Raw genomic sequence first — 19427 nt, 5'->3', positions numbered from 1 at the left:
CAGAAGCAACGCCCGACACAGGGCACCACGGGCTCATGGCAAAGCCACAGGAAGCCACAGAGGAGCGCAGCAGGGGGACGTGGGCTCGAGGATGTCCCAACAAGTGCCAGGGAGCCTGACTTTAGGAGCCAAAGGAGTCGGCCAAGTGACAGGCTGTGGCCTGGTGCTCACATGGCTTGGAAAGTCAGTGAGGCGAGTGGCCAGGGCGGCAGCTGGGCTCCCAGCCCCACCGCTCACTGAGACCCCGCCGGGCCCCGAGGGGACAGACGGTCTGCACTCTCCAGACGGCTGAGCAGCAACGCTAGTAGGATTCTAGGTGCTTCTCGTTTGGGGGGGCAGGGGGGTCTCCTGCTTTGGGGGTAGGTGGCCTGTCAAGCCTCCATCCACCATGAGATGTTCCCACACGGCGCCGGGGCTGGCGAGGAGGGCCGGTCGGCACCGGCGGAGCTCGGAGCCCTTGGAGCCCAGGGCGGGTTCGAGCCAGCAGCACGGCGCCCCGCCCTCGTGTGAGGAAGGAGCAGGCCCACCCCCAAAACGTCCCCAGAAGCTGGCCTAAGTGGCCCCGCCACCGTGAGCAGGGAATCTGTCTGCTACATCCCAAAACATGGGTCCTTCCAAGTGAGGGCAAAGAGACCGAAGCGACACGTCAGTGGGCTGGGAGGACACGTGTCAAGGTCACGACACTGCAGGACGAGCGTGTGTTTCCAGGCCTATTCAAAATGGTCTGGACGGCCAGACTCTGGTCCGGCCTCTGCGACAGAGACCCCAAACCAAGAAGTTGGGCGTGAGGGACCAGGGTGGGGCACCCACAGTGACGCCAGACAGAGGCTTCCAGAGGTGCCAGCCCGAGGCCTGGAGGAGAAGGAGGCTGCAGCCTCCTCCCCGGGCCCCTCCCCACTCTGCACTGACTACCCCCGGCCATCAGCAAGCGCTCCAACAGACCAGTGTTCCGGAAGACGGATGACAAATGGCAGCGGCCACCATCCCCACTTGCTGTGTCCCGGGACGTGAGGCGGGGCTGTTGGAATAGAGGCTGTGACGCGGGAGTAACCCTCTGGGGTCAGGAGGGCCACTCTTCTCCTAGACTGAGCACGTGGTGGAGCGCACATCAGGTTGTCTGGAGTTCTGAGGACGGAGCCCCAAACGCGCCCGCCCCCCACCCCCTGACGACGTTTCTCTCTAGGGTTTCACAGACACGGACCGCGCCGCCTATGCTCTGCGTCTGGCCTCTTCCGCTCGGCACATCCTCGGGGTTTATCCGTCCCGCTGGGCACGCTGGTCGTCTGCTCCTTTTCGTTCCTAAAGGGGTCTCCTGCTATGAGGATGTGTCGCTATTTGCTCATCTAGCCTCCTGTTCACAGGCCTGTGGCTGTTCCTGGTCTGAGGCTCTGTGAGCAGAGCTGGGGGCACCTGTGGATTCATCTTCTCCCGGCGGTTGCTTGCATTTCTCTGGAGTAAACAGACTCCGGAGGGGGCACCATGGGGCCCCAGGAAACTGCCCAGCGGCTCTTCGCAGTGGCCGCCCGTTTTGCACCCACGTGGCGGGAAGGGCAAGTTCCCCCTGCCCCCTCGGCGGCGTATGGGGTATGGGGTATTCGCAGGCAGCGGCCCTGCGGGGTGGGTGTGAGCTCCGGCCCCCTCCCTGAGGTCTGCGGATGCCGCCCGCCGCGTCCTGCCGGCGCCTGCGCACGCCTCCTTCTGCAAAGTGTGTCTGCTCAAGCCTTCTGCCCCACTTAGAGGCTCTTCACCATTCTGTCGCTGATTTGTAGTTTTCGGGGCCTGCTAATAACCCCAGAGAGAGCAGCAGAAATCGCTGGATTCATCCAAGTAACCAACGAGGAGTCAAACCCTGGCAGGGGAGGGTGGGTGGTGGGAGGTGGCGACGGCGGGGGTGGGGGGTGGGGGTGGAGGTGAGGAGACTTCCAGAAGCCAACCACAGAGTCAGAAATCAATCAAAACTGACGTAGCCTGGAGAAAAGCCAGTCCTTAAGAACACGGAGATATTTTTCTTTTCAAATAATGAATTGTACCCATCAAGGGAAGTCAGTGTGCATTAAGTTATATTTTTAAATTCCTGTCCAAGTGACAGCCGCGTGCGGGGATGAAGCGACGGCAGAAGATGGGGGAGGAGGGGACATGTAGTGTCCCCAGGGCCCAGCAGCCAGCATCCTCGTTCTCAGGAAGGGTCCCCTGGGCCAGCTTCTGCTGCAGGACTCAGAGCCTCGTCAAGTGAGATAAATAAAATTCGGGTTTGGGGATGTGCTTTTAAATGCAATTACTGATGTTCTTATCCTACTGGAGCTGATTCTGTAAAGCGCTATCTCGCTTTCCAGAACGCCTCCGTGCGTGCACTGGCCTGCTTGAGCCTCGGGGACACAGCAGGGTCCCCGTCACCGAGCTGGAGCCCCGGTGGGGAGAGGCACACTGAGGGCCTGGTCCCCCGCCCGATCTCGCCCATAAATCAAGGCCCAGAACAGAAGATGCGCTCACTTAGAGCAACAAGAAGATTATGTTCCTGTCAGAAAATCTACATCCTGGTGGCTCCATTTCAAACCCACGATGTCTGTCCTCCGTGTCACCACCGTCAACATTATCCCGACAATAAATTAGAGGGCGCTTGGGATGACAGATAGGCCGTGACGCAAAGCAATCAGTAGTGGAGGGAGCGCCAGCCCCAGACGCCAGTCACAGAGGAAGCGCGGCGGTCGGCTGCTTGTGCGAGCTCTCCAAGAATAAATGAGGAAGTCTGTGGCAGATCACAGAAATACACACTTTTAATTATTAAAAAGCTCTGCTATCGATCTGCTTTTTCTTCTAGAAGTAAATACCATTACAAAGATTTATAAGCGGAGTGTGGGGCGTCACTCTGAAGGCCACCAGGAATTCAGATGAGGGGCTCCACACGGAGCCTGACGCTGCAGGGCCTGGAGCCTGGTCCTGAGGCCGGCGGCCCACGGAGGGCTCCCTGCTGCTGGACAAGGGCCTTGGGACGAAGCTCTGTCTGGGCCCCGTGGGCAGCCACTGTGGCTGCAGAGCCCGGCCTCTCTCCAGTCACCAGCAGCCCCTCCGGGCCAGGAAGCCGCCGCCGCCTTTGGGTCAGGCATTTCGCATACAAGCTGCAGGGCCACACTGGCACCGACCCAGGAGAACAAGGCTGCCCGCCAGCTGACTCCTGCGACCGGCATCCCTCTCCAGGAAGCACCACTCTGGAGAACGTCCGCGACAAAGGGATGGGAGAGCAAGTACCTCTCACTTCCGTGAGCAATGCCGTGATCTGTCTGCGAGGTTCCTGGCAAAGAATGATGTTCCAACCAGAAGACGGGGGCGGGTGGGGTGGGTGGGAAGAGGGAAGCACGGAAAGCTGCGTTTCTCAGAGCGAAATATCCCACTACCTAATAAGCATGAGCAGCAGCTGCGGCCCCGATAGAAAGGCGAATCCCCGATCTGCGTGCTGATGCTGCAGGCGGTTTGACTGAAACGTCAGAACAATTTCTGACCTGCTGACACCCTTGGCCAGAGAGAGGCACGAAGGTCCGCTCCCAGAACTCGCTCCTGCGCCTGACGAAGCGCTCTTCGGGGAAACCTGCAGAAGCCGGGTCCCCGGACAGTCTCCTCTGCCCCCTGCTCTCGGTGCCACGGCCCACGCGCCTGTCCGGTAAGTTCTGGGCACAGGCCTCTCGCCTGGACCCACGCAGGGACCGGGGCGTAGACTCCCCCGTCCAGGAGGGCTGTCTGCAGGGAAGGACTGGCCTGGAGTGACGACAGCTGGGCCCACTCCCGGGGCAGAGGCGGCCTGGCCCCGGGGCTCAGCCCCTGCCCGCCCTCCGCAGGCAGTGGGGTCCCTGCCAACCCGGCTCCCAGCGTGGCCTCACTCCTCACAGCCCCACGCGGACCAGAGGAGCAGCCTCTGGAGCAGGAAACTGCATGAGTTCACAGCCTTCACGCTGCGAGGGAGCCAGCTGTTTCATTTCTGAACAGGTATTTGCTCTCTCAAAGGCGTCTGCCCAGGCACGGGTGGGCGGGAAGGGACTCCCAGGAGGAGCGCCCGGCTCCCCAGCGCTTCCTGCCGGGTCCACAGGAGCTGCCCCGACCGTCCACTCCCCAGCCCGGCCCGCGGGACCTGCCGACATCTGGGTTTGGGCGGGAAGGAGAGTCAAGGCCCCTCCCGACTGCCCCTCTTCCATCCTCACTCCCCACCCTGGAAGAGCTGGAGGCTGACGGCCCTGCCCTGGCTTGCCATCGCCCTAGAACCTTCTCCAGGGTTAAGACGCCAGTTTCCTGGGGCACTCGTGGTCACCAGGGCACGGGCCCCAGAAGCCCCCCACGAGCAGGTGGTCCGTGCCCAGCCCCTACGTACCCGGCTGAACGGGATCCCGTACTTCTTGAGGATGATGGGCGAGATGAGGGTCATCTTGTGCCGAAGGAAAGCGTCGCAGCCCTGGGAGCTCCCGGGGAAGAAGCCTAGAGCAGAGAAGACCAGCATCAGCCTGGCGGGACGGGGCGGCGGGGCAGCCGGGACGCCTCTCTCCGGGCAGCCCTTTCCTCCGAGGCCCCGAGGGAACGCAACACACAGGGGACTGCGGGACGGGGTCCTGGGTGACGAGGCGCGCACCCACAGCACACACCCACGGTCGCGGACAGGGTGCGGCTGCCCAGAGACCGCCGCCCACCCCGACCTCCCCCCAGACAAAAGCCACTGCGTTGCTTCCACACGGTCACTCGGCCACGTGAGAGCACAGCCCGGAGACAGGACAGGGGAGCTGCCGGTCTTGACCAGACACACGGTGACCACAAGGAGTGAGTGGGGTCTCCCGCCGCCCCCCAACACTGACGAGTCCACAACAAAGAGGGGGGCCGCCTGAGTGGCGCAGGCTCTCCACCCACGTGGTCCCACCGCCACCAGGCAGGTGAGGACACGGAGGCCCGGGCGACAACCCGCCCACCCTCGGCCCCAGACACACAGGGCCAACGCAGGCCGCGCCCACAGGCCCTAACCCTCTGTCTGCGCTCACAGCCCCTGCGCCCTCTGCCCCACGATGCGCCAAGTAACTAATTTAAAACAGGGATAGGCTCCGCGAGCCTACGGAAAGCCCACCACCAGCTCTACCTGCCCAGAAACCATGCTTCACTAACACAGTTCAGGGACGTTCCCACATCACCTGTTGGCTGAAACTCAAGTCAATGACACGTGTGTCTCGTGGTTAAGAAAAAGCCAGTCCCAGGTTCTGCCCACGGCGGCCAGGCTCCTCAGCTCAAACCCGCACAGAGAGTGGGCACAGGAGGGCTGCCACACGGCTCCTCGAGGTGTGGGATGAGTCCCCACAGCAGCGGCGCCAGCACGCGCTCCCGAGCGCCCACCTCCCTCTGGGACTGATCCCCAGACGCAGGCAGCCCCAGGACCCTTCTGGAAGCCGACCCAGACCGGGCCCAGCCTCCCGGCCAGCGCACACCCTCGACAGGCTGCTGGTTAAAGAGGGCACGTGTGTGTGTGCGCGTGCGTGTGTGCGCGTGCGTGCGTGTACGCACGTGCGCACCCGCGTGGCCCCACCCACATGCCAAGGCTGCAGGAGGCCCCTCACTGCAGGGACACAATGGCAAGGCTCTGGAAAGGGCCAGGGATGACTGAATCCAGCAGCTATGCTCTGCACTAAAAGCATTTCAATTAGAGTTACGGCTGCCTGCCGCCCGGCCCGCCGGCCTCTCTGCAGTTCCTCTTTTTAATGCACAGTTTAAGTGGCTCTCATTAAAGCTCTAATAAAGGAGCACATTTTAAATGATTAGCACCAATAACGCGCCAACACATTAATGCTCTCCCCGTGGGCCGCACAACTCTCCCAGCGAGCCCATTCAGAGCACGGCTATTCATTTTCCATATTAATTGCAAACCCATTCCACCCATCTCAGTAATGGAGCCTGTGACGCATGCCCCCAAAAAGTTTGGAAGGGACACCTAGGAGGGCAGTGAGTCACTTGCCCTGGAGCCTCCCCCATCCTTCCTCCGAGGAGGGGAGAGCAGTCCTGAGTGAGGGGCTGCAGAGGAAGCACGAGGCTCCCGCCCCTCCTCCGGAGCTGACAGCCCCTTTCCTGAATTCCAGGAGCTGCTTGACTTAATGAGTCTGGATTTTTCGAGAAGCAAGGACGGGGCGGCCTCCCTGCTAGCCGACTCTTCCTCTCCCAGCCCCGGCCACTGAGCCTCCTTCAGACGCCCAGGAAGCAAGCGAGCCAGCATCCAGGTCCGGGCATCAGAAAGGACCCGGCAGCAGCCCCGGCTGCGGGAACAGAGCGCAGGGCGAGCTCCAGGGAGAGCGGCTGTGGCACTGTCTGGGGTCGGCGGGGGGCCCCACAGGATCCTGCATCCGGCTTCTCTAGTTGGCGCTCCGATCACCCAAAACTCTTCTAGTGGAAAAGGCATACTGAGGGAGAACAGCCAGGCATGGCTAAGTGCAACCCCCTCTGAACAGGAAGAACAGAAGCTGCAGGCAAGGCCCGGGGGTGTCAGCGACGTGGTCCCCAGAGAGCACCCGCACTGATCCCCGTGGCTCTGCAGGTGCGGGGGGCTGAACAGTGGCCCCCAAGACGTCCATGTCCCGATCCCCGCAACCGGTGGAAGGTTCCCTCAGTGGTAGGAGGAACTCTGCAGACGGGATGAAGTTCAGGCCCCTGAGACGGGGATGGGCCTGGATCACCCAGGGGGTCAGTGTCATCCGGAGGGTCCTTATAAGAGGGGGTCAGAGAGAGACTAGACCACAGACCAGGGAGACAGAAATGAGAGCGACGCGGCCCCACGCCCAGGATGCAGCTCCTTCAAAAGCCATAGAAGCCAGGAATCGGGTTCTCCTCCGGGGCTTCCTGAAGGAGCCAGCCCTGCTGATGCCTTGATTTTAGCCCCTAGAGGCTCACTGTGGACTTCTGGCCTCCAGAAGTGTAAGAAAATAAATCTGTGGGGTTTTTTAATTAGGTTTTTTTGAGTAGTTTAAGGTTCACAGCAAAATTGAGGGGATCTGTGTTGTTTTAAGCCACTGAGTTTGTGGTAACTTGTTACATCAACAGGAAGCTAATACAATAGGAAAAGACATTTTAAATTTGCATTTTAAAAAACATAATGGGAAAAAAATTAATTTCGATTTTACTGTCGAGCTCAGTAAGTAAGTTAAATCGGCCTTTGCTATGCCCGCCTGCACTGGAATTTCTCCCGAGAGAAGCATGTTCCCCAGAGCGGCTCCAGCCCTGTCCATGAGGTCAAGGTCCAAGTTTCCAACATAAAAGGTGACATGACGATGGCCTCTGCATAGGAACTGGGCCCGGGGGCACCTGCCCAACTCACCTGACGGCCTCCCTCCCACCCGGGACCCCGTCGACCCCGCCAACCCCGCAGCGAGAATCTGCTGGGCAGAGAGATGGGCCGTTCCCACCCCCAGGTCAAGTGCAGGCAGGGAGCCTCACCAACGCCAGGCCATGGCTTCGGAAGGTTCCGCGGCCACCTTGGGGTGCCGGCTGCCTACTGCTGCCACGGGGGTCGGGGTGGCCTGAGGCCCCGTGCTGTCTGCGCGGCAGACCTCACCCTCACCCGGGTGCTGCCTGAGAGGGAGGGGCTGTTCTTGGCTGCACAGCGAGTGCCCGCCCGCTGGGCCGGTGGGGTCTGTGAACGTCTGTCCAGGCACTGACAACCATCCGCCCTCAGGACACGGGTCTCCGTGGGGACAGGACAGGTGTGAGATGAGAGCGATGGGGGGCCATAGCCCGGCCCCCCCATCGGGGCACACAGAAGCCTCCGCGCCCCCCAGCCTGGGTGTCTGGCTTGTCTCTAAGGATCCCATGCCCTGAGGGCCGGCCTTTACCGGGGGGGTCAGAGCCCCGGAAGCAGCCCGGGACCCTCTCCGACAAATCCTGTCAGCCCAAGAGGCCCTAGCGAGGGTCTCAATCCAGGTGGTGGAGGGAGCCCGGGTGACCCGACCCTGCACGGGATTAGCAGATGGCCCTGCAGTCCCCACGTGGCCGCACGGAACCTCCAAACTGGACTTCTCGTGTTCTAGACTGAGCAAAGACTCCATAAAGACAGAAAAGTGTGGACGCAGCACCAGGTGCTGGGGGGCGGGGGGAGCACGGGCTGCCCCCAGCCGGCAAAGCCTGCGGTCCTGTCCCGAACTCCGGGCCAAGAGGCTAGAAAACAAGAGTGCTGAAGCGACGGCATCCATGCGGCTTTCGTGAAGCGACAGACCCACAGCGGGGGTCCACGACCTGACCGCCAGGGAAGGGAGTGGAACACAGCCAGGACACCTGGAGCACATCACCCTCCGGGACACCGACCCCCACACAATAGCGTGAAGCCGGGGAGGGAGAGGCTGCCAGCCCGCCGCCCACCCTGGCCCCAGTGGGCCCCAGGCACCTACCGATTGCCAGACGCTCCAGGCGCTTGCCATGCTCTGGGGGGATGGCGTACCTACGAGAGAAGGGAGGCACGTCAGAGGGGAGAGTGTGTGGCCGCTGCACGGCTGAGGGCCCCAGGAGACACGCGGGCCGGCACAGGGCAGAGCCGGGCGGCTGCGGTCAGCGTAGGGGAGGGGCGGTCGGGGTCTGGGGATGCCACACGGATGGGAGGAGGGGTGAGGTGGAGGCCCAGGACCCAGGACTTGGGGGGCGGTGACACACCCTCGGAATTGCAGGAGTGGAGACATTCCCAGTTAAGCAGCACTAAACCTCAACGAGGCTTAGAAAGCAAAACATAAAGTAAAGAGCACTGGATTGGAACCAAGGAGGAGGACGGAAGCATCCTGGGCTGTCCCCCCAGCCCCAGGAGCCAAGGGGAAAGAAGCTTCAGGAAGGGGCAAGACTTCATTCGTCACCCACTTTCATAAGTTGTATTTTCACACGTTTTTACATTTGAAAGATAATTGCGGCTCTGTCATAAATTAAAAAAGATGTAAGGTGAAAGTCTGCAAACAGATGAAGCGAGAGTGTCACCCGCTGATGCGAGCCAGCCTGTGGGGATACCCGGGACGCTTTCCTGGCAGAGGGCGGTGCCAGGAGGGACAGCCAGGGGCCAGGGGTCCAGAAGCCCCAGCCCAACCGACGTGCCTCCCCCAGCCCACCCGAGGGCACTTGGGCAAGATAGAAACCTCCATTTTCTTTTCTTTTCTTTTTTTTATTTTGGCTGCACCACGAGGTATGCGGGGATCTTAGTTCCCCGACCAGGGATCGAACCCTCGCCCCCTGCAGTGGAAGCACAGAGTCTTAACCACTGGACCGCCAAGGAAGTCCAGGAAACCTCCATTTTCAAGCAAAGGCGGGCCGTGGTAGGGCCGCTGTCCAGAGGAGGAGGGAGGGTGATAAAGTGTCCAACGGTAGAGCTACTAGAGCATCCGAGTCCCGTCCCATCCGGGAGAAACTCCAGGATCCGGCAATCCTGCCCCCTGGGAACACTGGGCCACGTCTGACACATTTCTAGTTGTCACGACTGGGGGAGTGGTCCTGGCATCGAGGGGGTGGGGGAGGGACGCTGCTCCACACGCCACAGCGCCCAGGATGCGCCCCAGTAGAGAATGACCCACCCGATGTCAGCAGTGCTGCAGGGGGCGGGGACCGTGCTCCAGAATAACAACGGCAGTCTCTGCAATTCTAGAACGCGTCCACAGGAGGATGTACCCCGCGGCTGCTCCCTCCTCCCCCACAGGGCAGGAAGCCAAATGGGGAGCGACACGGAACGCGGAAGATCGCCCAGACTCAGTAGCTGGCTGAGTCCACTCCAGCTGGAAGGTTTATCGTTACTTTTAATAACATAAAAGGGGGCAAGGGTAGGAGATAAGGTGAACATTGTGCTGTCTCTAATCTAACAGGATAAAAATAATTAATTCCTGGGCATGTTTCAGGGCCCTGGAGGTGGCCGTGGCACCTTTAACTCTGCTGTCATCAGAGAATTGCCCATTATCTGGACAAAGAGGAGGTGACTCTTTTTTAAATGGCCTTTTATCACTTACATAAAGATGATAAAAATTAATCCCAATCCAAAGCACCTCTGTGGGATTAACGTCCCCCCACCAAACAGGGAAATAAAACATTCTGCCCCTTCTGGGAAGATGCCTGAGGACGGGAAGGAACTAACTTATGGCTCCAAGGCTGTGATGATTAATGCAATATTGCCAGTCTACAATGCTGCTTTCACTTAATTACCGCCTGTAATTGGGAGTTGTAAAGATAAGATTAATTGAATCTGGTGGATGTTAAAAGTTTAACACATCGGAACGTGGCTCCTCTGTTATCGGAAAGTACAAACTGCAGGAGGCTGGGCTGAGTGTTCACAAGAGCAGCCCCTGGAGAGATTAGAAAGGACTCGTGGACAGGAAGCCGGCAGCCACGGGGGACGTCTGGACTGTGACGGCCAAGAGCACGCTGCGCCTCCCACGGCTTGGAACGACCCGGCGACAGCCTGGGAGGTGCTGAGAAGCCCCTGTGCTCCCCCAGCCCGCACCCAGGGCTTCAGCAAGCTGAAAACCTCAGTCTTCAGGGGGAGGCGGGCAGAACTGGGGTCCTGGTCCTTAACGAAACAAGCGCGGAGCGTGGGCCGTCCATTCAAAGGAGGCAGGGAGGGCGGTAGAGGCTCCATCTGTGCAGTTGTAATGGCTCCCCGAGTTCCGCTGGCCTGCCAGCGATGCGGGCGGCAGGTGCCCACAGAGCCCCCTCCCTGCCACGGCCCTCCCCTCCGGGGTCCCAGGCAAGCCCAGAGCAATGGAGGCCCAGGTGAGCCGGCTACAGAGCTGGCCTCCCAGCAGGGCCGACATTCACCACTGAAGGAAAGTCCCCAGACCGAGGGTCCCCCATGGCAGAGCCTTGCATAGTCTCCAGCCTGGGACCGGGGCACGTTAACCTTGTTACAGCCCCGCCTGGTGTCACGCCACTGGGTCGGGGCATCCCTGACTCTAAGGCTTGGCTCTGGGAGGAAAAAAAAAGAAGGCAAAGCAGCTCTTTGGGCTGAGCAGGGCTGCTCGCTGACTCTCGAGGCAGGCAAGCATCTGTCTGGCCATTAGTGAGCAGGTTCTGGGGCCGTACAACAGAGTCGGTTTTTCTGGTCGCCAATATGGGGTTCCCTGGGAACTCCGTCCCCATCACAAGGTCAAACCTCACGGCCAAAATCAATCTGCTTTGCCTGCCTGCAACCCCAGGCAGCTGCTCTCTGGACGTGGCAGCCCGGGTCGCCTGGGCGGCAAAGGGTGCTTGCATGTTTCCTTGGACAGACGGCCTGCCCGGGTCCATGTCCATCTCACGACTGGGCCGGTGCGAGGTTTCCCAGCCGGCGGTCAGCCCTGCCCAAGCCCACACAGAGCCCCCCGGGCTCCCCCATCCCGCTCTCCACCAGCACGAGACTGGTTTCCCACGTGTCCTGCTACACAGTGGCCGTCTCCTTGGTCCACCAGCCCCCGCCTCCCCTGGGCTGACCACATCCCACCCCCAGACGCCCCCGTCACCATGCTCCTCCCCAGGGACTGGGCTGCAGCTGGGTGCCCCCTGGTGGTCAGCTCACTCCAGGCCAGCACAGAAGTCACGGCAGAAGAATCTGGACGTGTCAGGATACAGGAACGGGCAGAGCCACTCCCAGAATCCGGGGAGGGATGGGAGGGACAACAGACCAGGGGCTTCAGGGGGCAGAGTCAGAAATGGGGGAGACCCCTTGGGGGAGTCTGCAGAGGGTCGGGCTGCCCACGCGGGGTCACGCAGGTCCCTCCGGCCACAGCACACGAGCCCCGGTCCTGAGAGCGGCCAGGCAGGCCCCTCCGGACCTTCTCCATGTATTTTATCAGCCCATCCTGTGCGCCCCTCCCCCGCCCTTTCTCTCCTCCGGTCAACGTTTTACACAAAGCACTTCTGGATGACACTCAACCAGAAAGTCGTGGAAAACTCGGCGCTGTCAGCTCGGTGTCCCTGGCAACCGCTCCAGGTGACCCCGCGGAGGCTGCAGCAGGACTGGACAGGCCCCATAACTCCGGGTTTAATGTTGTGGAATCGCCGAGGAGGCCGAGAGAGACGAATTCAGGCATCGTCTGCCAGACGCCTTTTTCAGAAAGGCAGTCGTCTGCAAATACCAGGGGCTTCGGCGAGAAAATAAAGCAATTTTAGATCTGCTATATAGCCCAGGAGGTAACGGCAGAGGACACGAGGCACATGCAAAGCCACACAATGGCGAAGAGACCGTCCCAGTCCAGCAGTTTCACTGTTCAAACGACCGGCTGACGGGAAGGCTTCCGGCAGTGACCAGAGTCCAGAGGCCACGTTCCAGAAGGAAGCGACCCCCTGGTCTGGGGGAGAGATGGGCGGGCTGGCCCTGCCAGGTGGGCGTCCCCCAGCCTCTCCTTTCCAGGTTTCTTCTTTCACACTTGACGTCTAGAGTAGGGGATGCACCCCCTCCAATCACGGTCACCCCCAAAAAGGCAACGCGGAAACCCACACACCTGGCATAGGCCAAGAGGGAGGCCTGGGGCCAGAGCGGCCAGCGATTGCGTCCCAGACCTGCGTCCTGACACGTGTGCAGGGGTCGGACGTGCTTACGGGGGGCCAAGGACGGACTGAGGCTGGACGCTGTAGGGGTGCACCCCTGGCCAGAGGTGGGCGTCCCGTGGGCCCTGCTGAGGTCAGGCCGGAGTCCAGTCAAGAAGCTCTAGAAGCCAGGGGGCCGTGGGTGCTGGTTGGGCAGAGGCCTCAGTCCAGCGGGAGGGCGGCTCTTGGGCCCAGAAGCAGCAGGTAGTTGAAAGGAAACACATCCTCTGCGGGCAGGCTCTCAAGGCCTTGGGCAGGGGACAGGCCGCGTCCATCCTCCCAAGACGCTGGCCCGGGAAAGGCTTCCTGTCTGCAGTGGAGTATGCTATTAATGGTGTCATTTTCTTGGTGTTTTGTTTATTCCCCTGGAATGGCTTGATGGATGTGAATAATTATCAGACTATAAAAGCCAGCAAATGTGCTATTTTCTATCGCTCTAAATCATCAAACAAATAAAGTGTGAAACAGCATTTTTGAATATAATTTTCCCCTCTAATGGCTTAGAATTATTATCAAGAACAATGAAAATAAATAAGCAAATGCCTTGTGAGTTAAAAATTAAATGAGTGTGTCAGGAAGAGGAACATGGGCCATCGTGGAGAGCAGGGACCTGCTCGGGGCCATCGGTTCTGCAGAAGAAGCAAGGGGCTTCAGGCCATGCAGGAGCCCGGGCCTCTGGGTGTGGACTCCCACCGCCCAGTGCCCTCTGGCCCAGGGAACGGGTGTCCGGGACCACCTCCCAGGGGGGAGGGCTGTGCTGAGTGAGGGGTGTGCACCACGGTACCTTGTGCCCAGCTGACCCCCAGGAGGTCCAGGGAGCCCGTGTACCGCTGCCCCGGGACGGCCACATGAGACCTCGGGAGGCAAGGTGGGTGGGGCTGGCCGCTGCCCTTCCTCTCCCGGGCCAGGGACAGACAATGCCAGGTGGGCCGCTGCCTCTCAGGCCAGCAAGAAAACCTGTGGTCCCGGGGCAAGTTGTCAAGACGAGGAACGGGACGCTCCAGTGGAAGGCATCGCACCCCCGACGGGGCCCGTTTGCTCGGCTGGCCGGCCACCCTGGGCTACAGGACCCGTCAGAGTGGACGGATTACCCTGTGAGGAGGGCGCGTTGCCACGGTAACGAGGTAATTCCCACACGCTCCCGTCAGCTGCAAGGGTAATGAGAGTTGATGGGGTCCTGACTCTCAAACCCTGCTGCCCATCCCCGAGAGGCCCCCTTGGCCTCTGCCAGGGCCCTGCAGAACCGTTTTGCTCAGAGCCAGGTATGAAGCGCTATAATACGGACTGTATCTGTTCTGAGATGCGTGTGACTCTCCTCCGGGTGACAAGAGCACTCAGGATTTCTTCCATCGTCCAGCCTGACAGCTTCCACCGGCGCGAGGCTCGGCTCCCCGCCCCTCCTCTCTGCTGAGCAGAGCGTGCCAAGAGCAGGGGTCCAGCCAGGAGCCCTTTGGAAATGTCAGTTCAGCCCGACGCGAGTTGGAGGGTGAGGAAGTTAATTTCACAGTGTCTGCACAAGGCCGGGGCAGACAGGCCCCTCGCCGTTTAACATGCTATGACAGCAACAGAAACAAGAAGGCAGAGTCCACGGGAAGTGCCGAGACCACATGTCACGTTGGAGGCCACCTGGCACGAGTGAGCCGCCTGCACGGGCCCAGGAGGCCATGGCAGCTCCGAATGCCAGCAGCCCCCAGCGCCCCGTGTGCTGGGCATAGGGAAAGGCCGTTTTTACTGCAATCCTCAAACACACGCCCTCTCTAGCCATGCATCAGTGGGACAGTCCTGGCGCGCTGCCCCGTGGTCTGGGCGGCCAAGCGGAATGAGCTAGTCACAGAGCAGGCTTCCCCTCACCCCCGAGTTGCCCAGGTGCCATCTCTGCGCTGGTTAGAGATGAGCTGGGCCAGAGCGGCCTCTCGCTCTGCTCCCCCGCAGCGAGGAGTGAAAGGGCCCAGAGAAGCACAGTCACAGGCGGTCTACCCTAATGTGATCACCATGGAGACGAGCCACGACACCTCCAAGAACTGCAGGTGACTTCTACGTGCAGCATTTACATTAAATTCCAAACCGTTCTGTATAAAAAATTCTTAGGACTGCCCTGGTGGCGTGGTGGTTGGGAGTCCACCTGCCAATGCAAGGGACACGGGTTCGAGCCCTGATCCAGGAAGATCCTACATGCTATGGAGCAACTAAGCCCGTGCGCCACACCTACTGAGCCTGCGAGCCACAACTACTGAGCCCGTGTGCCGCAACTACTGAAGCCTGTGCGCCTAGAGCCCATGCTCCACAACAAGAGAAACCACCACAATGAGAAGCCCGCGCACCACAATGAAGAGTAGCCCCTGCTCGCCGCAACTAGAGAAAGCCCGCGCACAGCAATGAAGACCTAAAGCAGCCAAAAATAATAAATTAAAAAAAAAAATTTTTTTTTTTTAAAAGAAATACATTAAAAAATTTAAAATTCTTAGCCATCCAGGACTAGGAGGGACCTTCCCACGGTCACGGTTCAAGGTGAGGCAAGAGAGGTACTCTGGAAAGTTGGGGGCAAGGAAATCCACAGCACCGCGCTGAAGACACTAGCCAGTGTAATAAGTCAAGAAAAAGATATAAGGGGAGTAACAATCAAAAGGGAGGAGACAAACTTTTTCTTGTCAAGTAATATAACCTTCTACCAGGGAAAACTAAGAGAACGAGCTGGTGAATTAAGAACTAAACAGTCCAGCGAGGATGCAGAATAAAAAAAAAAGACAAAATCAAAGATAGCCAGGCTTCCTCTGCACCAGAAAGACATTCACAGAAGACTATAAAACCCACTAAGGTGAACCCTATCCCTTGTCCAGCGGTCCAGAGGCAGGAATTCCTCACCACAAATGAAGGCAAACATAAACCTGGGCGTGTGCTGGCCACTGACAGAATCGCAGAGTCTGGTCCAGGAGACCGAAGTGCTCTCTGGGAGGCTGACACCGCCGGGAGATGCAGCCCCTCGGTGCCTCTGTCTGGAGTAGGACAGGGCAACAAACACACAGGCAGGCCTCGGAGCTGCGGCGGGCTCGGTTCCAGACCACGCAACAAAGCAAATATCACAATAAAGCGAGCCACACGAAGTTGTTGGTTTCCCAGTGCATAAAAAAAGTTACATTCACGGTACTGTACCATACCATAGTCTAACAGTGTGCAGTAACAGCATTATGTCTAAAAAAATAGTGCATATACCTTAATTTTAAAATGCTTTACTGCTATAAAGTGCTAACCATCATCTGACAATGCAGGGTTGCCATAAACCTTCAATTTGTAAAAAATGAAGCACCTAAGAAGTGCAATAAAACAAGGCGCGCCTGTACAGCAAAAAGCCCCCTTGCCCCTGCCCGCATCTTTCAGTAAAGGAGGTAACAGGTGTGACCGTGACATCACCGGGTGACTCCAGGTACACACGTGGCGGGACTAGTTTGTCAGGTACGAGCAGGCCTCATCATGACAGTTCAAACGTGAAAGACGGGCTACTAACAGTCACGCTGACGGCAGCGTTAAAGGGGGACAAGTGGCCACCCGGTACCAGGCTGGAGAAATAAAAGATGTTAGAAAAAGCAGACAGGCTCGCCCTTGAAACACGAGGGAGCAGGTCCGAAGGCCGGGCAGGACAGCCCTGGGACTACCGAGATACCCCGCAGTCCCCTGCCCCACTGGGAGGGGAGGAAGAAGAGCTGTCACCTGCCCAGTTTGCCCGGGAGGGGAGGCTGCAGGGCACCTGGCCCGGGGGAAGGAGGGGAGACTGAGCCCCTTCCTAAATACTCAGGAGAGCAATCCAGCCTGGTGGGGTGGGTCCCCTCTGCGTCCCCCCCACCCCGTGCACCCCCATCTGGCCACCACTGCACAAAGGAGCTCGACCTGGGTGGCATGGCTCCCTCCCTGAGAGCGACTGAAACTGCCTGACAGCAAAAGGACGCCTGCCCTGTTTCCATCAGGAAATCCCATCTCACCCTCCGAAGAGGCTGTTCGGCGGGGGGCTGCCTCCCTCATTTGTCCAAGTGCTGGGGCCCTTTATGTGACAGATACGAACACTTGCTGGGGAGACAGGATCAGCCCAGGACCAGGGTGGCTTGTCTCCAGGATAGAACCTTATTGAGCTGCAGTGGTTTTATCTTTAATGGATCGTTTTACGGGACAATAGGTGATGGAATTTGGTATCTCACACCAGTAGTGTCAATGATTTCAAGTAATGACATTTTTACTGAAACGTGCAAGAGATAAACAGAGTCCAGGGAGCATCCACTCAGAGAAACTGGGGCGTCTCAGATGGGGATGCCGGCTGACGGGGATGCCGAAGGACCAGCCTGCTGGCAGGACCAGGTGCTCTGCAGCCAGAGGGGTCGCCCAGGCTTCTCAGGGGGCTGGGGAAGGGGGGACGCGCCCTGGGCTCCACGCTCGCTCGCTCGCAGGCTGCCCCCACCTCCCCGAGGTTCCCAGGGAAACGGAGAGGGTCAGCATCCTGAAGGCCCCCCCAGCTCCAGGGCCCGGTTCACGGGAGCCCATAAGCCCACTTTAATTAAGGAACAGACTTTACAAGGTGAGCGGTGTTGAGCTGCAATTAAATGCTGAAGTGGAGGTTCCTGATCCCCAGCCCGGGTTTATTTCAGGCCCATGAATTCTTTTTGTTATAGACAGGACCGAAAATGCCAAGTCACTTGCGGGCTGGGTTTTGACGCTGCTTTGAAGCTGTGGGGGGCCCTTCTCAGGTGAGGTTTTAAAAGGCAGGCGGGGGCTTCCCTGGTGGCACAGAGGTTGGGAACCCGCCTGCCAATGCGGGGGACATGGGTTCAAGCCCTGGTCCGGGAAGTTCCCACATGCCGTGGAGCAACTAAGCCCGTGTGCCACAACTACTGAGCCTGCGCTCTAGAGCCCGTGAGCCACAACTACTGAAGCCCACGTGCCTAGAGCCCGTGCTCCGCAACAAGAGAAGCCACCGCACCACAATGAAGAGTAGCCCCCGCTTGCCACAACTAGAGAAAGCCCACACGCAGCAACGAGGACCCAATGCCCCCAAAAATAAATAAATGAATAAATTTTTTTTAAAAGGCAGGCGCCCATCAACACAGTCAACGCAGCCTCTAGTATGAGCTGGGGAAGGGCCTTGTGCTGTCAGCGGTGGGGGTGGGGGGGGCGTGCGTGCAGGGGGTCCATTTGTGGGGATGCAGTGCCGGTGAGCGCCCGGTGCTGCTGGTAAAGCCACCGCTACCTCCCCCTCGTCAAACTGCCTCAATTTCCACCTGTAAACTGACGGGCAGGCAGCTCCCATTTCGCCCAGGGCCTGCTTATGCACCACCCCCCCGCCCCCGATTTATTTCTGCTGAAACACACAGGAGGGCGGGAACAGGAAAGGACAGAGGGTGGTCCGCTGAGAGTGCACGGGCCACGCCGGCACATGGGGGCTAGCTGCGGGGAGCTGGGGAGGGTGGCTGGGAGTCCCGGTCTGCCCTCGGGCTGGGAGAGCCGGGCAGCTTCAGTGCGGGGAGGCCCCAGGCCTATTACATCACTTCCCGCGTCCCTGCTGCTTTCGTGCTCATCAGCCTGCACACCCACAGATGCGTGAGGCCGCTGAACCTCGTGCGGACACACACTGACAGTGGAGGCCCCCGGCGACTGGGAGGACAGGCCCGGAACTCTCCCTGCCCCACCAGAGGGGGTCCTGGGTGACCGTGACTTGCCCCTTAGCTACGGGACTGGCTCTGGAGAGCATTCAGGTGACGGCGTGTTTACAAGCAGGTCCCGTGACCAGCAGTTCCAGTCTCCGCGTGTAAGACCATCAGGGTCTCAGCTGACTGCCCCGAAGGTGAAGGGCGCAGGGCCCTCGGGGTCACTCTCGGGGTGGCTCTGGGTCCTGGTGCTTTGAGGAGGGTTTAGCTCACACATGGGTTAAGTAGGAGAGAACAAACAGACCCAGCCGGAGGGGAGCCGCTGAAAGAGGGCCTTCAGCATGTCTCACCCCAGAGGTGAGCCTGCCGGTCCCCGCTCCCCAGCTCCCGCTGCTGTGCCCACGTGAGGGGAAAACACACCCTTAGCCAGAGTTTGAAGCAAAGCTAACAAAGACTCCCTCAACTCACAGATTTGCAGGAATCGCCCTTCTGGGGGGCTGAAATCTGCCGACAGCAACCTCTCCAATACGGGAGAGATGTGCCATGGAAACCAGACCCTGCACACAGAGCAGGAATCTACAGAATGGACGGGGAGGGTGAGCGACTCCAGGCCAGGACCGCCTCGGCCACAGACCCCCGACGATTCAAGCAACCCCTCATCCAAACACAGCCAGTGGGAGGATCTCAAGATGGGAACAATGCCCGGCGAAGCCACTTCTCTCAGAAGAACTGATGGCTTCTTAGAGTGGTGGGATGGGGGAGGATTCTGGCGACTGGCCTGGCGCTCCAGACTGGAGCCAGGAACACCGGGCGGGCTGGTTTGGCTCCTGCTGCCCTAAAGCAAAAGTCCTGCGGTCTCGCAAGCGGCCTGAGCCAGCAGAGCGCTATATCGTTCCAACCCCAAAGCGCCCACTTTGAACAAAAGACTCCAAAATGAAGGGCCATCTGCTCCTGCCAGACCAAGCCAGCAGGCTGTGTGACAGGCCAGCCACGCCTGCAGCCACGAGTGACACACAGGCAGGAGATGGCTGCGCCCACAGAGGCAGGCCGGCCTGCCCAGGCAGCAAGGGCTACCCCGACCTGCCTGCCCAGGGCTCCCACACCTATGCCCCGGACCTTCCCTCCTGCAGCTAACATCCCCCTGGAATGGTGGAGTAACTCGCGTCTCCCTGCTTCTGGCCTGGCCACCTGCCCTCCAGCAGAGCCCCTCCACGGGCTGCCCTGCTACCTCCCCTCCCACAGGTCTCAGCCCAGTGCCTTCCCTGCCTCCATCTT

At 59.7% G+C, this 19427-nt stretch overlaps 1 protein-coding gene across 1 annotated transcript in view; it reads right to left on the bottom strand.

Moving 5' to 3' along the window:
- KDM4B (lysine demethylase 4B) overlaps positions 1 to 19427 on the bottom strand; it is a 140656-nt gene that overhangs the window by 55099 nt on the left and 66130 nt on the right. Inside the window, 2 exon segments of the mRNA XM_082456900.1 lie at positions 4358 to 4461; positions 8391 to 8440. Of these exon segments, the coding sequence (XP_082313026.1) occupies positions 4358 to 4461; positions 8391 to 8440 (154 nt within the window).

This window comes from Balaenoptera physalus (assembly GCF_965194825.1).
Source record: "Balaenoptera physalus genome assembly, chromosome: 3".
In the NCBI taxonomy this organism is placed as follows: Eukaryota; Metazoa; Chordata; class Mammalia; order Artiodactyla; family Balaenopteridae; genus Balaenoptera; species Balaenoptera physalus.
Note: the sequence above shows the minus strand (reverse complement) of the source record. Positions and strands in the feature narration are given on the sequence as shown.